This window comes from Punica granatum, chromosome 8 (assembly GCF_007655135.1).
Source record: "Punica granatum isolate Tunisia-2019 chromosome 8, ASM765513v2, whole genome shotgun sequence".
Lineage (NCBI taxonomy): Eukaryota > Viridiplantae > Streptophyta > Magnoliopsida > Myrtales > Lythraceae > Punica > Punica granatum.
In genome coordinates, this window is record NC_045134.1 from 17,606,736 (window position 1) to 17,625,366 (window position 18,631).

At 36.1% G+C, this 18,631-nt stretch overlaps 2 protein-coding genes and 1 long non-coding RNA gene across 4 annotated transcripts; 1 reads left to right on the plus strand and 2 right to left on the minus strand.

The window, feature by feature from the left end:
* Positions 1-249: 249 nt before the first annotated feature.
* Positions 250-1,691, plus strand: LOC116189105. The gene is made up of 2 exons (XR_004152317.1): positions 250-387; positions 1,416-1,691. It is a non-coding gene; the product is annotated as an uncharacterized LOC116189105 (long non-coding RNA).
* Positions 1,692-3,793: 2,102 nt separating this feature from the next.
* LOC116189254 lies at positions 3,794-10,476 on the minus strand. 2 transcript variants are annotated; one of them, XM_031518839.1, is made up of 5 exons: positions 10,235-10,476; positions 8,315-8,487; positions 6,529-6,712; positions 5,202-5,333; positions 3,794-4,213 (listed from the first exon to the last, which is right to left on the minus strand). In XM_031518839.1, the coding sequence occupies exons 1-5, from the start codon at positions 10,304-10,306 to the stop codon at positions 4,172-4,174; spliced, it is 603 nt and encodes a 200-aa protein (XP_031374699.1). In that variant the 5' UTR covers positions 10,307-10,476; the 3' UTR covers positions 3,794-4,171. The 2 variants fall into 2 exon arrangements, with proteins under 2 accessions (XP_031374699.1, XP_031374698.1); XM_031518838.1 differs by having other exon boundaries at positions 5,202-5,308; positions 10,235-10,474.
* A 5,380-nt stretch (positions 10,477-15,856) lies between these two features.
* On the minus strand, positions 15,857-16,956 carry LOC116187257 (homeobox-leucine zipper protein ROC6-like). The gene is made up of 3 exons (XM_031515915.1): positions 16,746-16,956; positions 16,516-16,644; positions 15,857-16,350 (listed from the first exon to the last, which is right to left on the minus strand). The coding sequence occupies exons 2-3, from the start codon at positions 16,519-16,521 to the stop codon at positions 16,057-16,059; spliced, it is 300 nt and encodes a 99-aa protein (XP_031371775.1). The 5' UTR covers positions 16,522-16,644; positions 16,746-16,956; the 3' UTR covers positions 15,857-16,056.
* Positions 16,957-18,631: the final 1,675 nt, after the last annotated feature.

An 18,631-nucleotide genomic window follows, 5' to 3' on the forward strand; every position in this document is an offset into this window, starting at 1 on the left:
CCAAATGGCAGTACTTTCTTATTTACATGTAATGTCTTAAATGGAGTAAATAAAATAAATGTAATGTCTTAAGTAAATGGAGTAAATAAATAAGTTGTTTTTCTTCAAGGATCAGTTTACAATTTCCTGACAATTTGGGACCACTCTGAAACCTTCCAAAACCTTGAGGATTCTTTTGCAATATGTAAATCGACCTTCCCCATCCTCTTTTAAGTTTCGGCCAGCTTCTACACGAAGCTTTCGGCTCTGTTTTTTCTCATTCACCAACTCACAAGTATAGAGACTGCAGAGAAAAAACCGAAACAGGGGAGCACAAATCCTAGAAGAGAGAAGACTTCATTTTTCAAAAGTGTGGAGGATCTGATAGTAGACATCATTTTTCGACCAGTAAGTTGATCCTTCCATGGCTTAAACATTCGTATCTGCTAAGTGTTAGTATGGAGGATGGCTCCTTTTAGGTCCGTTCAACTGAGGTTAGAGTTGGATGATAGATGTAGGTTCTATGCGAGTGGGTGCTACAGAATTGGTTATTTCCGGCACCTCATAAGCTCGTGAATGGTTTTCTTATGAATGTTGGAATTGGGTGTTTATGCTGGTATGCATATGAAAGCTGCTGATTGGTCTGTTTAGATAGTTTGTTAATTTCCTCTTGATGTGATAATTGAGCTCAACATGCTAAGATTTACGCTTAGAGATCATAGGGAGATAAGATGTTGTTTTGATTATGAAGTGAAGAATTAGACTTGTTTTCTAACATTCCATTGCATTTGTTTGGCTAATAAACATTCTTAGCCAGGCTAATAAACATTCTTAGCCACTTGAAGTGCCATTTTTATGTTTGTTATGCTTCCGTCAAGTGATTTCAATGTGTTATTTGATATGGACATCTCATGAACATATGAGGCAAGTCGATGTGATTTGAGATAGACATGTGCATATCATTTTGCATTAAAATGCCCCACATGAGGAGTTAGTCAGTTAAGTAAGATCACTGGCTAGTTGGAATCCGTTATCCATTTGTGTATATCGATGTGGTTAGCTATGTATATATGACTTAATTAAATATAATGAAACTTTAGCTGGTTAGGTGTTCATATCAGTGTCCCCATTTGGAGAATTTCGTGTGCCCTGAAAAGGGCATTTGACCACTAGCCATTGGCATCCGTTATCCATCTATGAATATCGACGGGGCCAGCTATGTAGTATGTTTGTGATAAGTTGAGTTGCCTTTAGCTTCATGGCATGATAGTTATCTGATGTGATTCGATTTGGTAAGTATCGGTCTGTTAAGATGATTATGAGGCATGTTTATGATGTTGCTGAGTATAGGTGCTTGGTGAATATTAATGTTTGGGTATGGATTATTGACTTACTGGGCTGTGAGCTCATCATTTTATTTCAACATTTTCATATAGTTAGTGCTTGGGGCTCAGGATTTGGTCGTGGAGGTCTAGCATAAGGAAATGTTTTGAAGTTCTAGTTTTCGAGAGAAGGTATAAGCAGGAATCAAGGACCTCATTTGATTCTTTTTTATATAGAGGCATTTTGAAAGTTCCATAAATGTGTTTCAATTGGGAGAATACATAGTTGTATAGTTAAGTTTGAGATTGCACTTGTGTTAGTATAATAGTGTGGATGTATATATTTGATATTATCAGTACGTATAAAGTATAATTTGCTTTGAATGATCATATATACACACTCTTTCAGTTTCTTCATTTCCCTCTTACTTCCCATTAGATGGTTGATTTTAAGTCCCATAAGTTTTACACGCTTCCACAAATTTTTAAAAGTGATCAACTATGTGTGTTTGCGGTTGGGATTAAGATACATTTTGGTTCGGGTCGTGACAATAAGTTTGTGTTTAACCAGTGCATTGCACGGACCTATAAACCTAATTTTATATAATTACAATTCTTTATTGGTGTGGCACTTAATACAAGGAAAACGAATTAAAGTACCTTATTTCCCTTCAAATACTACTAATATTGACAATAGGTATAGTATTTCTACTCAAAATGTTTGGTATTTTGGAAATGTCATTATTGTACTGATCTTTTGAACTGCTAGTGTTGTATTGTATATAACAAAAGTACTTTGTTAGTGGGGCATTTAGTAAATGTAGAATGATTCGGAGTATGATAGTTTCCTTCACGAAGTACTAACATTGCCCATAGGTACAGCAATTCTATTCAATGGTTTAATATTATAGGAATTCATTATTGTGCTTGCCTTTGAAATTGAGAGTACTAAATTTTATAAATTACAGTACTTTATTAGTATGTCATTTAGTACAAGGAAAGTAAATAGAAATACCATATATTTCTTGAGATAGTACTAAAATCGACTATAAGTGCACTACTACTTAAAAGTTTGGTATTTTGAAAATTCTAGTATTGTATAGGCGTTTTAAACTAACAGTATCGAATATTACATAACTAAGGTACTTTGTTAGTGGGGTATTTAGTACCCAGAGAATGAATTGAATTATTATATATTCCTTCACGGAATACTAAAATTGACTATAAGTGTAGCACTAAAATTAGCTATCTGAACAACAGGTAATCATCCTCCACCGTTGGATCTAATTTTGAGGATTCAACAATAAAAAAACTCCAATGCCATGGTGACATAACGTCACCTTATAAGGACCATTATATGATAAGTGTTGTTTGGAGTAGAGGAGAGGAATAAAGAGAGGACAATGTAAGTGGCTTTGATCGTCATTTTATCAATTTACCATCTTTCCCCAGGTTTAAGGGCTCCTAATTTAAGAATATCGGGGATTGCCAGGTTGGTATTGTAGTTTCACCAAAGATAGGTACACCGCATGAGGGGTTCTTTACACTATGTATTAATAATTAAATCATGAGAAAATAAGAATAAAATTAGGAAAAATGTGTGATTCTCACATGACATGAGAAAATATGGATAAAATATGAAAATTAGGGTATAATTTTAATTAGTTATACAAATCTTTATCGGTTCATTCTCAGGCATTTCAATTTAAGCCATTGCGGATTGCGACTTGCAAGCATGACTAATGAAAATCGTAAAAGACCGGTCATTATGTCCCATAAAGAGTTTCTTTAAAACCGAAGAAATCTATTAGAACTTCATGTAAAATGTTATGGACCAAAACTAAACACGAAGATCCTCGAAACTAATTGGCTCCTCTCTAAAACATCGACTGTTAAAGAAAGTCCAAACCACTTATCCAAGATAGATTGCACCATCCATACCCTAACCGATCTTTGATCCAAGATTGGAGACCCATCCGAAAGCAGTTCACATACATATAGGCGAGATCCAAACCAATTTTGCTCTCAGGAATGCTAAAGGAGATTGGTTTGGTGGTGGAAGCCAAACATCGGTTCGTTCGACTTCACCTATGGTATGAACAGAACTACCACTATGGTAGTTATGGCGAGGGCGGTGCCATAACATGCAGATCGAGGCTGATCTTGGCTATCTCAATTCCTTCCCAAAGCCGAAACCACTGTTTCTCAGTTGATATTGAGCAATGTGACCGAAGCACTTATGCAGTGGTGTTGTTACCAATGATAATCACACTACAATCTCGAGTTCTTTCCATTTTTTGTACCAAAAGCTGGACAGAAACAAAAGAGAAACCATGGTTCCCCAACTGGAACATCGAATAACTGAAGACAAATGGCCTTCAATTCCATCAATCCAACATCAAGAACATGTTCGCTTTTCCTAGTCAAATGCCCAGAACGGTCATTGCACGATCACATTAAAAGCAAATTCTAACGCACAGAGAGGCATAATATAGGCTTGAAATTCAAAAGATGGATTCAATTTTATTAAGATTAAAAACCTTCTAGAGAATCCGAGCATGCACGACTAAATTAGCTCAATTACAACAAATAGAAGCATAGGGAGATCATATATATTTCTCAACCCTAGATTACGGCATAAATAAAGCTAAACTGAACATTGCCTTCCCAAAAATGTCGATAAGTTGCAATGTTCCTTATTTTCTCCAATTCTCGATGTAGGAAAAAGGACAGCCTAAGAGAAGGAGAAAACAAAGGGCAGCAACAAATAACCAAGATTTGCAGGAAACCTGAACGAGCTGAGAGATTTTTATATACAAGGCAAAGGATCTCATGCCTTGTTGCTCTTGGCCATCTCATCTACGTCCAGCTCAACTTCTAAAATGGGCGAATCCTTCATCATGCCAAAGCGACTGCCAAGAAACAAAAAGAAAACCAATTACAATCCTAACAGGAACTCTCATCCATGGCTTCATTTTAGATCAAGCAATTTATGAATCATGACGAAGCCTTCTTTTGAAACAATTAACAATTTCTTAGGGTAGAGAAAAACATAACTGAAGAGAGCATAAATTTCATTATTGTAATTTTTTCATCAATATGCATGAGAGCTTCTGCACAACCTCAAATATTTACCGAGATGCCAATCATCAATGAGATAAAACAAAGTTGATATTCAAGGAAAAGAGGGAACTAACAAGCCATACCCATATTATATGTTTGATATCCCTAAAAAGAGAAACAGATCAGTTTTTCTTTTTCTTTTTCTTTGTTTCTTTTTTGGGATAAGGACAATTCAATTTCAAAAATACCCAAAACCAATCAAGAATAGCCAATGCCTTCTAGGCTTGATATCCACAAAATAAAAACTTGCCGCTACTTAGGGACCGTGGTAAACATAAATTAATTAGAGTCTTTACTTTTGGGAAAACTGTATCCAAGAACTTGTTTTGAAACACAAATTTTAGCAAACATATTTTTGATATTAAGACCTCCACATTATCACTACTAGTGGTTCCCATCGTTGTCGCTTGGGGACTGTTTGGACAAACATGAATCTCAATGGAGTGTTTATAACATTTGAGAAAACTGTATCCAAACATAGTTTTGATATCAAGACAACTCGTCTCCACATTATCACCACCAATGGTTCCGACCACCACTACAACCATTGGCCACCATTCGCTGGTGGCCATCTGCCATTTACTAATGACCCGTGTCAATTGTCGAACATCACACTAACTTTTCAAAACTCTTTTCAACAAAACATCCATTGAAACACTTCATAACAATGTCTTTGAAACAATCCTCAATTGTCTTGCTTATTCATGAGATAAAGAATAGAGTTTGCTAAGAAACTTCCAATGCAAAGCGATACTTGCAATTACCATAAGAACACACCTGTTTCTCACTGGTCCATGGTCCACAGCTGTCCTCAGGCAATAAATAACTCTGCCTACTATACCAGCCATTGATACTGGCCCAAATGTTCGACTGTCCTTTGCTTCCTGGCATTATAAGGAGAACAAGTTTCTAAGAACAAGTCAGGACTCAGTAGAGTAAACCTGCCAGAATAAAACAGATCATGGAAAAAAAATTGCAGTAAAACCTACATATCACATACATATATAATATATATATATGTATATCTAGGTATAAATTGATAAATATTAGGTTGTCAGGGACATTACTATAAACAAACACAGAACTTATATTAATTTCCAAGACATCCTTTCTCAGATTATAGTTCTAAGATTTTGCTTCAACTAAAATCTCTGAGTGGGATCTTCTTAGATCTCTCTCCGACACATTCATTCTCTTCTTTTGATGATCTTCTACTCTATAATAGAAACAATTAACCCAGTGGCTCAAGTGCCAGTTTTCCAGTAGAGTGTACACATCCAGCAGATTTTGATGATCTCTCTGACAGCTTGTTTGGGTATGCTGGTTATGGAGGGTAATGGAGGGGAGGCTTATGGAGGGTTTCTATCCAAACACTCCTGCTGCGTTTGGTTTGTAAGTGACATTTTAAAATCAGATTTTGATTTAAAAAAAAGTGGTATAAATGGTTATGTATGAGACCCACCCTTTGACTTTGTATAAGTCATGTGATTTTAATTTTGAAAAAGAGTGGTATAAATGAGGCCTACCCTTTGTCTTTGTATGAGTTATTTTGTTTTGTTGTGGGTAGAATTAAGTTAAAGTAAAATCTCACTTTGAATCCAAACGGAGCCCTCAATCCAAACAACCACTAAAAGTAGAACTATGGTAGAGGTAATATCAGAGCCTATGCTAAGCTATTTACAAACTCAATCGATCGACTTGCTTATGCAAAACTACTAGAAACAGCAAAACTCAAGATTTCATCTCATTCAGTAAGCATTTTGTAAGAAAGCTGAACGCATGCTTAAGCTTGTGCTTGAATTAAGAGCTAAGAAATGAGTCAGAGATCTATCAGGAGGATGAATGGAGGATGTCAGAAGGATTAGCAGAGAGTTTTCAAACAAAATTAAGTCGAAAACTGCTTAATCTTCTTAGTTTCCCAAATAAACTTAATGCATTAGAACTGGTCATTTACTTAATCTCATGCTAGTCCTCAACCTCTTCCTCTCTTACTTCTCACTGGTTCTTCCTTTCAACTAAATCATAATCAACTCGCTAAGCACTTTACTGTGTGATGAAACCACCTGAGCATCAGTATTTGTTTCACACGATAAATATACGATACCTTAGGCTTCAACTTTTTGTCGTCAGCAAGTACCCAGCACTGATCTCTTTTGAGAATGAAAGGTTGCTCCTTTTCATCAGTAGAAACCATTTCATACCCCTCAGTAGCAGCTAATCGTCTCACTAGGAAATCCTCTGTCCTCTCAGGGTCCTTCAAAACCACAACATCTCCAACAAAAACACGCCTGTGAATAAAAGCACAATAGAAATGCTTTACTCTTTAAGGAAAATACTTAATCGGAAAAATGACATGCGGGTTTCAGAGAGTGAACCATAAAGATGAAAAAAAATCCTTTAGTATATGTAGCAACATAAATTTCAGAATACTGGATAATTTTTTAACCCAAAAAATCTAGACTAAAGGGGGGGGGGGGGGGGGGGGGGGGGGGGGGGGGTGGGGGGGGGAAGAAAAGAGAAATCCAGTCTAATCATAATGTGATTAAGACCAGATTGAATAAACCAACTTGTAATGGATCTAATCAAGTGTTTGATGGGTACAAACCAGGTTCTCAACATTAGTGCATATCATCTAAAAAATTTAAGATAGAGAATTAAATCATAATGTCATTTTAATAGTTTAAGTATTTGAGCTGTTTAATTATCTGAACCAGCCGATTCATTTGGTATTGGAACAGCTCAGAAACCAATTTTTTCTCATCAAGAACCTGCTGCACTTGCATATCCAGAGTTTTAAGTGAACCAACTGCGCCCAAATCCATTCCCAGAAAAACAAGTCTGTGCGGCCAGCCCAATATGTTTATAAACACTATGTAAGAAACAGCAATCTTTTTTCCTCTTTCCTTTCATCAGGAAAAGCTTCATATATATTGCAAGATGTAACTTGTACAGTTAAGGAATATAGTATTCCCGTTAGCATCCTATACATTACAGGCATCAAACAAGAGAAAGGGAACTACAGTGAAAGACAACTATCTCTACTTTTTTCTAGAGCACCAATATAAAGTTGAAAGTATGAAGATGATATGGTATTAACTATACAGGCAAGGGGGGTTACACTTTGTAAAGTGATTCTTTAAAAGCAAATCTGTAAGCTTTCCACTTTTCATGAAACAGGAAACAGAAATAACACCAATTTTCTGGATGCCAAATGCCGGAAAATAATCCAGCATATCTTTCCCAAAACAATTACGATATGCTTGTTATATAATTTTGACTAGAATGAAGATATAAAAAATGACGAATCAAAAGATTTTGTGGAATTATGGTATGAAAGTTGAAAAGGTCTTTCGGGTAGACAAATGGGTTACAGGATAAAGATCTATCTTTGACACTTTCTGCTCAAAATTTTTCAGTTTCTGACATTACAGATTTAGAAAATGCATAACTATGAATAGATTGACCATGCAACTTGTGTGTAAATTATTATGGCCAGTTGGACACTCATCAACCGCTGAAGAGAAACACCACCGGTTCTTGAAGGAGCGTTGGGATTGAAAATCTCAGCAGGAAGAGCATCAGCCAAGAACTAAATCTACAGTTAGCCATAGAGCAAGCCCAAATGAGCCGCTAAGATTCATCTGACTGTAAATTAGTATCTATTGACATTATCTAGATCCTAGTCAACAGTGTGTGAAACAATCTCCAGAGACTCAGTAGATGAAATGCAATCAACAGTAATTCTGTGAAAAAATGGGAACACTCGGAAATTAATCCAATGCCATTATAAATCTCCCAGCTCACATAATGAAAAAGTTTAACAAGCAGAAAGAGAGAGAGAGAGAGAAAGAGAGAGAGAGAGGAAGTTGCAAAAGCAAAACTAAGCTTACTGTGGAGTTGCATGAGGTATCCTCCGAACAAGAAGAGTTCCCACCAGACTGCCGAGTCCAGAAGCCATTTCTTCACCTTTATTCCAATGCAAGTATGTCAACTTCCCCTGAAATAGATTCTTCCATATGACATCTCCTAATTGTGCATCAGTGATGTGGCCACTTTTGTAGTTCTGCATCAATGCCACCAAGGGAAACATAAGTTCTAGTCAATCTTGATTTTCTTTCCCACTCAGCAATTTCTGTCAAGCCTTGACAACATGCTGAATTCACCATAAGGAAGCAGGAAAAAGATTGAAAAAAAGCTTCCAAGAGTTTCTCAATCATCCTATCCTGTCCAAAAACAGTATCTAATGACGTGTGAATCAATAGGACAAGTTTTCAAGATGTAAACTGCACTTAAAGCATTGACCTTTAGACTGACCCAATTGAGATTTCTAGGCATAGAGATGCAAAGTGGGCAGTGATTAGCATATTTCCCTAAGGAAAATATTTCAATCTTCTGAAAGAAAAAAATGATTATCAAGCAGATTGCATATGTACGACTTGAGATATAAGAAGTATACACAAAAATGAAAATATGCATTCTATCAATGTAATTGACAGAAAATGGTACACGACTTAGTATTATGTAGATTCAATCAGTGAGTAGAAGTTGTCATTGAAGCAGAATCAATCATCATGATTTGGAAAAAGTAATTGAGGTACACTTCAATATTCAACAGTTGAAGGCAAATCGCACCTAATTTTTGCCAAAGCGTGAAAAGAACGGAATACAAAAGAAGTATGGTTCATAAATGACTGATATAACTGGTAACATCCAGTGACATTTTCTTTGTGAAGGCACTTAATTCAACAATCAACCAGTCAGTGCACTATAAAGCAGCTTCCAACTTAAGGCATTTGAATACCTCATAAATTGCAATCACTGTTCTAAGTCCCACTTCTAAACCTTAGTGCTACTATAGGTCTGATACCCTCACACCAAATTGTGCTTCAGAGTAAGGGCAAAGAAATCGGTATCCATGTCAAAATTCGATGCAGAGGAGATTCAGTAAAGAAACTCCCACTTACTATGTTGCTATACATTTCCGTGAGGAACTTTTGTCGCTATTAAGCTATTGCATATATAAAAACACTTTATATCCAACAACTCTACAAATTAAAACTATCTCCCTGTTCCTATACAGAATCTCAACCATCTTATCCAGTTCATTTTTGTTTCTCCTTTAAAATACAGCTTCAAGGAGCAAACCTAGGGAAAAATGATCATCCAGAAATAAGAACTTTGTGACTTAGCCTTGCAACTCCAGTCCCCACTAAACTCTTCCAATACAAGACACTTCAACGCAACTCTACAAATGACAATATCTTAGCTGAAAAGAAAAACATGGATACCGAAGTAGGAGCCTTCCAACTAATATCAGAGGCCCGGAAAGTAAAAAGATCACCACTAAAAATTGCAGACATCGTAACCTCTAAATGATATCCGAAGGTCCCAAAATCACAAAAAAGGGAGAAACTATTCCCAGCAAGCAAAGTTAGATGCTTCCCAATGCGGTGGCAATCAATACCCACCAACAATCAGGAAGTTCCTCCATTCACTGTTCTATCCTGATCAACTTCCATGAACAGCAAGAACCAATTTTTACACTTTCTCATATATCGGCACTGCTGTTTTTCTACTTCCCCCCAAGAGGGGCCCTATACAATGACCCCTGAAAGTATGAGAAAATCCCCGAAAAAATTCCCAGAATTGCTGATAAACCTCGACGGCAAAAGCACCGGAAACACATTGACCCATCAAACTCAATCGAAAGGAAATAGCAGAGAACATAAAGGATACATCCATTCAACCGCGAAAGGGCTGTGCAATTGGGGTAAAAGGGAAAAGTAGGGAACCGGCTAGTAATTAGAGACCTTGAAGCCAACGACGACGGAGTAATCGAGCTTCTGCACAATGTACCGGGCCCAAGTTGAGATGGAAACCATTCTGACGACTCTTGTCGTCTGATTCTTCTTCTTCTCCTCCTCCTCCTCCAACCACCGAGGACTGTGAGGAGTGTTCCGCCCTTCTCCCTTCACTCTCGTCCCCTATTTGCTTCGGATGCCTGAAGAAGAAGAAACCCAAACGAAGACTATTTTTCTTTCGCTTTTCTTTTCCCAAGATTTTTTTCTGCTGATAAATAACGAAGGATAATTTTTTTTTCTTTTTTTCTTTTTTTGATGTGAACCCTGGTCATTTTTCTTTTTTCTAATTGGTTTATTTCATTTTTCATTTTCCTTTCTGTATTGTATTACTCTGGTCAATAATATTAACTGGATAGCGTTTTACATGCATTATGCGTAGAATTATGTAAATATTATTTTGCATTTAATTACATTTTAAACATTTGTTTGCTCGTAATTTAAACATTATCTAATGCATCATTTGATATTTCTGATAGAGAACTACAACACACATTTTTGTAATATTTAAAAATGTGAATTATCTTTTTTATTTACGAAATATTAAAAAAGATTTGTATGATATAGCTAAATCTATTAATGAGAATAAAGAAAGAAAAATAGAAACGAAAATGGCATGAAAGGGAGATAGAAGAGGTGAGACAAGAAAGTCGCGAGGGGTAATAATGAGTAGTTAAAGAAAATATATAAATTATTAACTAATTTTTAAATTTTTTCTTAATTTAAATAGTTTGAATTTATGATTTTTGTTTTAATAATGAACATTATTGGGAGAAGAAAAGTTATACAAGCTACTTAATCAACTGGCTATTGCATTAATTATGGAGCAATCATTTAATTTATTGAAAGACTCGGTTTATCATAAAACTGTTTAGGATTTTCAAGACTGAAACTATTTATGCTACGTTTGCTTCACTGTAATAGAATTAGCGATTAATGAAATAAGTAATTAATATGAATTAATAAGTTATAGAATTAAGATTACATATGTAATTCATTTATTTTGTTGGATATAAAAGAGGAGATGGGAATCACAATTCTTAAATTCAATTTTAAAGAATGAATAGAGAGGCTTAAGATAAAAATGTGCAATTACCTCCCCTATACAAAAAACCAAATGCCATCACCCAACAAATATTAGAACTTATTTATTAAAAGAAAATATTTAAATAATACTTACAAAAAATCACAGTTGCTAAAATTTTAAAAAAAAAAACCTTTTTTTGGGAAAAAAGAGCTTAAAATTTTTCCTTGAGCTCCGACGAACCAATCGCTCCCCGTCACCTGAGCCACCTAGGGATCGTAGACCCTAGGGTTGCCCTTTGTTCGCGAACCCAGACCTAGGTCCACGAGCCACAACTAGGCGAACTCACGGCTCGGGAGTCCCGGGCTCGATCGAGGAGAGAGAAACATTCTCCCTATATTTATACAAGTAATTTCATTAACAAAATATTTATCCAAAAATAAATATGTTCATCTACAAAAAGTAAACTAAGTTATCTGCATATCTATATATTTATATTTTGAATAAGTTAATTAACTTGACTTTCACCTTATTAAGCAGGACTAAATTAGTGAATTCATAGTTTATGAGCATAGATGCTTAATAAATGAAAAGATTGCATATGTTCATGCGTTAATATTTAATATAGTTGCTCAATAAGAGTTCATCGATATAGGTGCTTAACAAATTAAAAGATAGCATATATTTATAAATCAATATTAACATAGTTGCTTTAATAACATGTACATACACTCGACCAAAAAAATAATATATATATATATATATATATATAAATTAGCCTACTCTATGATTAAATATCAATAAAATTCATATGGAGATGTTGTCCCGTAAAATAAATGCATATTGATATTTACTACTTTTCTAAATCAAATCAAAATGAAATTAAATTCATACATCTATATAAAATAAAATAAAAAGCCACATATGACTAAGGAAACTTCTCCTTGCATAACCATTCGTCTGAGTGTCAATGGCAATATCAGAAGCAGAACAATATTATATTACCAAGAAACTGAAATTATTTGCAATCATGAAAGACAAAATGATTAATCTAATAAATATGTTAAATTGTTCATATTTTGCCAGGTAATTTGTATTTTGGTTGAGGCGGTTGCAGGAAAATATTAAATTTTTGGGAAATTATATAATATTAGTCAACCAGAATGTTTAATATAAATAGCAATGAAGATAAAAATCCTTTTTATGGAGTTATAATAATAGTTTTATTAATTATCGCAACCATTCCAAGTGGTTCGTCTAGTACCTCATGGGTGCCATCTAATAAATCTATATAAAATACTAAAAGTTGGGTCAAAATATCGGGAAGTGTAATGTAGGACAAATGAGAGTTTTCATTGCATAACCCTTTGTTTGACTACCATGGCCATGTCACAAGTGGTACAATATTTACAAAAATGGAAGACAAAAAGATTAATATAATAAATATGTTAAGATGTTCATATTTTGCTGGGTGATTTGCATTTTAGTTAAGACACTTGCAAGAAAATATTAAAAAATTTTAAAAAATGATATTAGTCAATCGGAATTTTTAATATAAATAGTAATGAAGATAAAAATCATTTTTATAGAGTTATAACAGTAATTTTATTAAGGGAAAATAGCCCCATATAAGGAAACTTCTCCTTGCATAACCATTCGTCTTACTGTCAATGGCAATATCAGAAGCAGCACAATATTATGTTACCGCGAAACTGAAATTATTTGCAATCATGAAAGACAAAATGATTAATCTAATAAATATGTTAAACTGTTCATAGTTTGCCAGGTGGTTTTTATTTTGGTTGAGGCGGTTCCAAGAAAATATTAAATTTTCGGGAAATTATATAATATTAGTCAACCATAATGTTTAATATAAATAGCAATGAAGATAAAAATCCTTTTTATAGAGTTAAAATAAGTTTTATTAATTATCACAACCATTCCAAGTGGTTCGTCTAGTACCTCATGGCTGCCACCTAATAAATCTATATAAAATACTAAAAGTTGGGTCAAATATCAGAAAGTGTAATGTAGGACAAATGAGACTTCTCATTTTGTAACCCTTTGTTTGATTGCCATAGCCATATCACAAGTGGCACAATATTATGGCACAATATTTGCAAAAATGGAAGACAAAAAGATTAATATAATAAATATGTTAAGTTGTTCATATTTTGTTAGGGGTTTACATTTTGGTTGAGAAACTTGCAAGAAAATATTAAATTTTCGGGAAATTATATAATATTAGTCAACCATAATGTTTAATATAAATAGCAATGAAGATAAAAATCCTTTTTATAGAGTTATAATAGTAATTTTATTAAGAGAAAATAGCTTTGTATAGCACAATTTTTACCTTATTTTCATTTTTTAGCACATTTTTAAAAGTTGTCAAGATATAGTACAAATTACCATTTTATTTACGGATCTAACATACTGTTAAATTCCGTCTAAAAACCGTTAAAACACGGTTAAACTCTTTGTTCTTCCTCCTCCTCCTCCTCCTTCACGACTTTGCCCTCTTTTCCTCCTGTCATCTTCATCCCTTTGGAGGACCTCCTGGAACTTCATCATCAGACTAGTCCCTCCTTTAATTCTTTGGACGCCAATTCCATCAGGGGCTCTTTTTTTTCTCCTCTCTTTAGTTGTTGGCTCGACTACCCTCCAGCTCCCCGAAGCCGCTATTGGCATTTCTTCTCGATTGCTGAGTTGTTGTGCCCCTCTCCCGAGTTACTTGATGTGCTGCTTTGCTTCCATGCTGCTCGTCGATGTTGTGTCGTCCTCTCTTGAGCTTCCTGAGTTGTTGTCGATGTCACCTTGCAACTGTTGAGCTCATCCTTGAGCTTGCTAAACTGTTTTGTTCCTGGTCATGCTTCCCGAGCTCCCTGAGCTTGCTTCTCGTTGCTATTGAGCCTCTCCTCGAGCTGCTGTTGAATTATACTACCCTCCCTCGTTCCCGTTGCTGTGCTGCTGGTGTCCTTCCCTCGAGTTTCCTGAACTCTCCTCAAGCTACTGCTCTTCTACTTGTCTGAGCTTCTTCCAGCTGCTGAACTGCTGGTGTTCTCGACCACCTAGAGCTCATTGCTGTGTTTTGTTGTTGCTCATCTTCACTGCAGAGCCTTGCAGCTCTCTTTCCTCTTCCCGTGCAGGTTGTTGTAGCTCGTTGCTGTTGTCCAAGATTTCCTGAGCTGCTGTTCCTTCGTCCAGTGCTTCCCTGAGCTCCCTACTGCGTTTTGTTACTACTGCTCAACCCCTCTTCGAGCTCCTTTAGATGTTGTCGTATTGATTAGCCGCTGAGTGTAAAATACCACTTGTTTCAACCCTGAGGAGCCTTTGGACAGCCCGCTCCAATCTCGGTTTGAAGGATTTTTGAAGTTTTACAGGCTTCTTCTAACACCGGCTTAGGAGAGGAGACATGCACACAAGCCAGCCTAAGCACAACACATACCACCACACCCCTCAGCTCATAACACAACTCACCCGTGTTCCCTCCCATTTTTCAACTCACCCTCGGGTTCTTCTTGACAGCAGCCATCATCACCAGAGACGATCGTCTGCCTTTCTCATAAGCATCCTCAACAGCTGCTACCTATCTCGGACCTCCCTGAGCTCCTTGACGTCATAGTTGTGGCCCAGGTCCTCTTGACGTCTTGAAATCAATGTGCTGTGAAGCAGAGTCGGTGGAACTGGAGGAGCTGGGAAGCAAAGTTGTGAAGGAGGAGGAGGAGGAGGAGGAGGAAGAAGAAGGAGTTTAACGGTTTTTAGACGAAATTTAACGGTGTGCTAAATTCGAGAATAAAATGGTGATTCGTGCTAAATCGTGACAACTTTTAAAAACGTGAGAAGAAGTGAAAATAAGGTAAAAACTGTGTTATATGGATCTATTTTCCCTTATATTAATTATCGCAATCATTCTTGCTCATGTATATGGCCTGTTCGTCTAATAACTCATGACAGCCACCTAATAAATCGGGATAAATTTAATAAATATATAATCTAAATTTTCAAATATCTTGATTAAATGTATGCATATATATATATATATATATATATAATCTGCATTTACACGCACTTATTCAGTCAAATACACACTCAATGCGTTTCCTTTGGGTGTGATAATGGCGGTCAAACGCATATGCATTCGCGTTTGATACGATAATATATTTCTAGATATAAGGCTACGAATAATAGTGCAAACTTTTGTTTCTTTTATTGCTGAATTTGGTTCTTACTTTTTCTTGATTTTCTCATTAAATATAATTTTCTATACTAACCAAATAAAAAGGCTTTCAATTAGTGTTTTTTTTTAAAAAAAATTGAAAGTAGAAGCCATGTTAATTAGTTGAAAATTTATTATATGTACTAGATGTAGTTCGAAAGAAAAATTGCACAGTATATCTTGTCGTTCACATATTATTTTAATTTTATCTCATTGATTTTTTTTCTAAAGTATTTTAACATTAGTATTTTGGTTTCACATCTATTCCATCGTGAGCCAGCCATCCACTCATATTCAAAATTGACGGAATTTTCTACGTGACACGATCAACTGAGAAATGGCGCCGATGTGTATTTCTTTGTGGGTCGTTCATTGACACGTTGGACATTTCCCACCCTCTTCCCTGCCTTCCCCTACCCTTCTTCCTATGCCTTTTAGAGAGAGAGAGAGAGAGAGATCGGACAGAGAGACACAGAGAAGTTCACCCACAGCCACAAAGCAGACATAGATGTCCCTCCTGATGTCGTCCTTTTATCGAGGGATGGGGCCGCCGAGGCTATAGTTGGGCACCTGGGGAGGGATGGGGCCGCCAATGGAGGTAATTAGGCGGCCCAGGAACTTGTCGAGTTCGTCCTTGAGGCACGCGTTCTCAATCCGGAGGTGCTGCTCCTCGAGGGAAATCTCCCCGATGATGGCGGGGCAACCACAGTTGGTGCATATCAGGTTCCTCATCGCATCGCGAAGGGACACGTTCTCCGCCCGTAGTTTGTCGTTCTCGTGTCGGAACAACGAGTTCTCGTGGCGCTCGAGTTGGGTCTGATGCAACTGCAGCCATGACAACAAATCGGCCAACAAAATCTCAGCTAACTCACACACACCATTGGCGTAACCTCTCTCTTCAAATGGAAATAAACTCACTTGCCATGATTATTTTTCCTCTATAAATTCCATTAATTCATGAGAAATAATAATGATTTTCGGTTTCGTCACCTTCATCTGGGTGTGGCGATTTTGGAACCAGAACTTGACCTAACGGTCTCCAAGCACATCCTCTTGCTTAATACAGCCTTTACTCCTCGTTGGGATGAGGACACTCCTTGATCAGACTGATTTGTTTTTCTTTTTTTTGGGTCGACAAGAAAAAGCCAAATAAGGAAAATGAATCGGTGGGAGAGAGAGAGAGGACGAAGGAAGAGATGGATGAGAGCATGAAATCATACGCCTCAAGCTCCTGGATTTGATGGGGAGTGTGTCGGTAGTAGGCTTCTTCCTGGGGGGTTTGTCGGCGACGTCTTAGTCGGCGTCGAAGGCTGTGCCGTCCATGTTCTTTTAGCCAGATTTGCTCTCGTGCTCTTGATTCAGCACGTCCCTACTTCGCCTGTTCATCTTCTCTATCTTTAACCCACAGAGACAGGAAGTAGGGGAAGGCAGGGGAGAAGGGTAGGGGAAGGCAGGGGAGAGGGCGAGAATTGTCCAACATGTCATTAGGGGCCCACAAAGAAATACAGGTCGGCACCATTATTCAGAGTAACGTGCCACGTAAGATATTCCGTCAATATTGGACGACTTGCTCACCATAGGATAGATGTGAAATCAAAACAGTAATTTTAGGATATTTCATAAAAAAATCGACGTTCGGACAAAACTAAAAGAACATGTAAACGTTAGAATATGTGGTATAATTTTACATTCTAAGAATCATTATTCTCTTACAATTAAAAGATATTGTTTTCTATTTCATTCAGCAAGAAGTTTTATTTAACTTTTTTTTGCTTTAAATAAATAAAATTCATTAAATAGTAAAATTGAAGAGAATTAAAATAAAAAATATACTATATAAATAAGTCATAACTTTCTCTTTTTTTGTAAAATGCTTCTTGCTAATAATAAGTGGTTTTTCTTTCTATTTGCTTCTTTACTTCTAATACTATATTAAGTGTCTAACCCGTATACGGGTTTGGTTTTTGATAGTGTAAGCACCATGTTCTAGTCCGGGCTATATCTACCATTTGGGGAACACATCGAACCAGAGAGCAAGCAAAAGCACATGGGGATCACACGTCAGAAAACGAATTTTCGAGAATAAACAAGTAAGTCATCGAGTGCTAAACTCTTAATTTCAACCTTCAGTATCTATTTCTAAAACAATACGGGTCAATTGGTAGAATTTAGGCTTCGTTTGGTTTTTAGATAACAATCCAACTTTACCAAACTTAACTCTATTCTTCCACAAATTCAATAATATAATCATTATTGTTTTGTCATTTTCTTTCATTTAATAATAATTTCTCACTCATACTTTTCCTAACAATTTTCATAATTAATTTTTAAAAAATAATTTTTTATTTACTTTCACATCTATACATGCATATATATATTTTCACACATAAATATTTTTTTATCACTTGCAATCATTGCACGAAATCAAGTTAAACTGAATCATAATCCAACTTGAAAACCAAACGCAAACTTAATCTCCGGAGGAACCCGTGTAAAGCAAATTGTAAAACGTGGCGCCTAGCCTTCAGAGACTTTTTTTAAAACCATAATTGCTCGTATTTTTTTTATAAAAAGGCACATTTAATATTCTCTAATTAAAACTTTTTTATTCATATAGTTCATTCAGCGGGACAAGGGTTCGAGACGGAGAAATCAATATTCCCATGTAGCGAGAAATATTAATGTCGAGGTGTTTTCCAATTAAAAAGTGTTTACTAAACCCGATGATATTTTTCGATAGTTTTTCTTTTGCTCAAATGTGCTTTAAAATCACGAAAAGGGTAAAAATGCAGTTTTTAAACAAGTTTGAGGGCGGACACGCTATTATTCCTGACAAAAATAGTTCAACTAGAAGTAGTTGAACTGACTTCCGCTAAATGCAAAATTTAGGATGGAGGCGCGATCACTACCCACGGCGGGAGTAACAACCGTGCACGGGATGTGGGCACTATTAGTAACCGCGCCTAAGGGCCAACTGGCAATTCTCATCCAGATGGCTAGTTGGCACGCGTCCAACATCTGAAAATTTTAAAAAATCTTTCATTTTTGGCCTCACAGGTTTTGTTATTTGCAAAACGACTCCCGACTCCCCTTTGTCTATAAATAA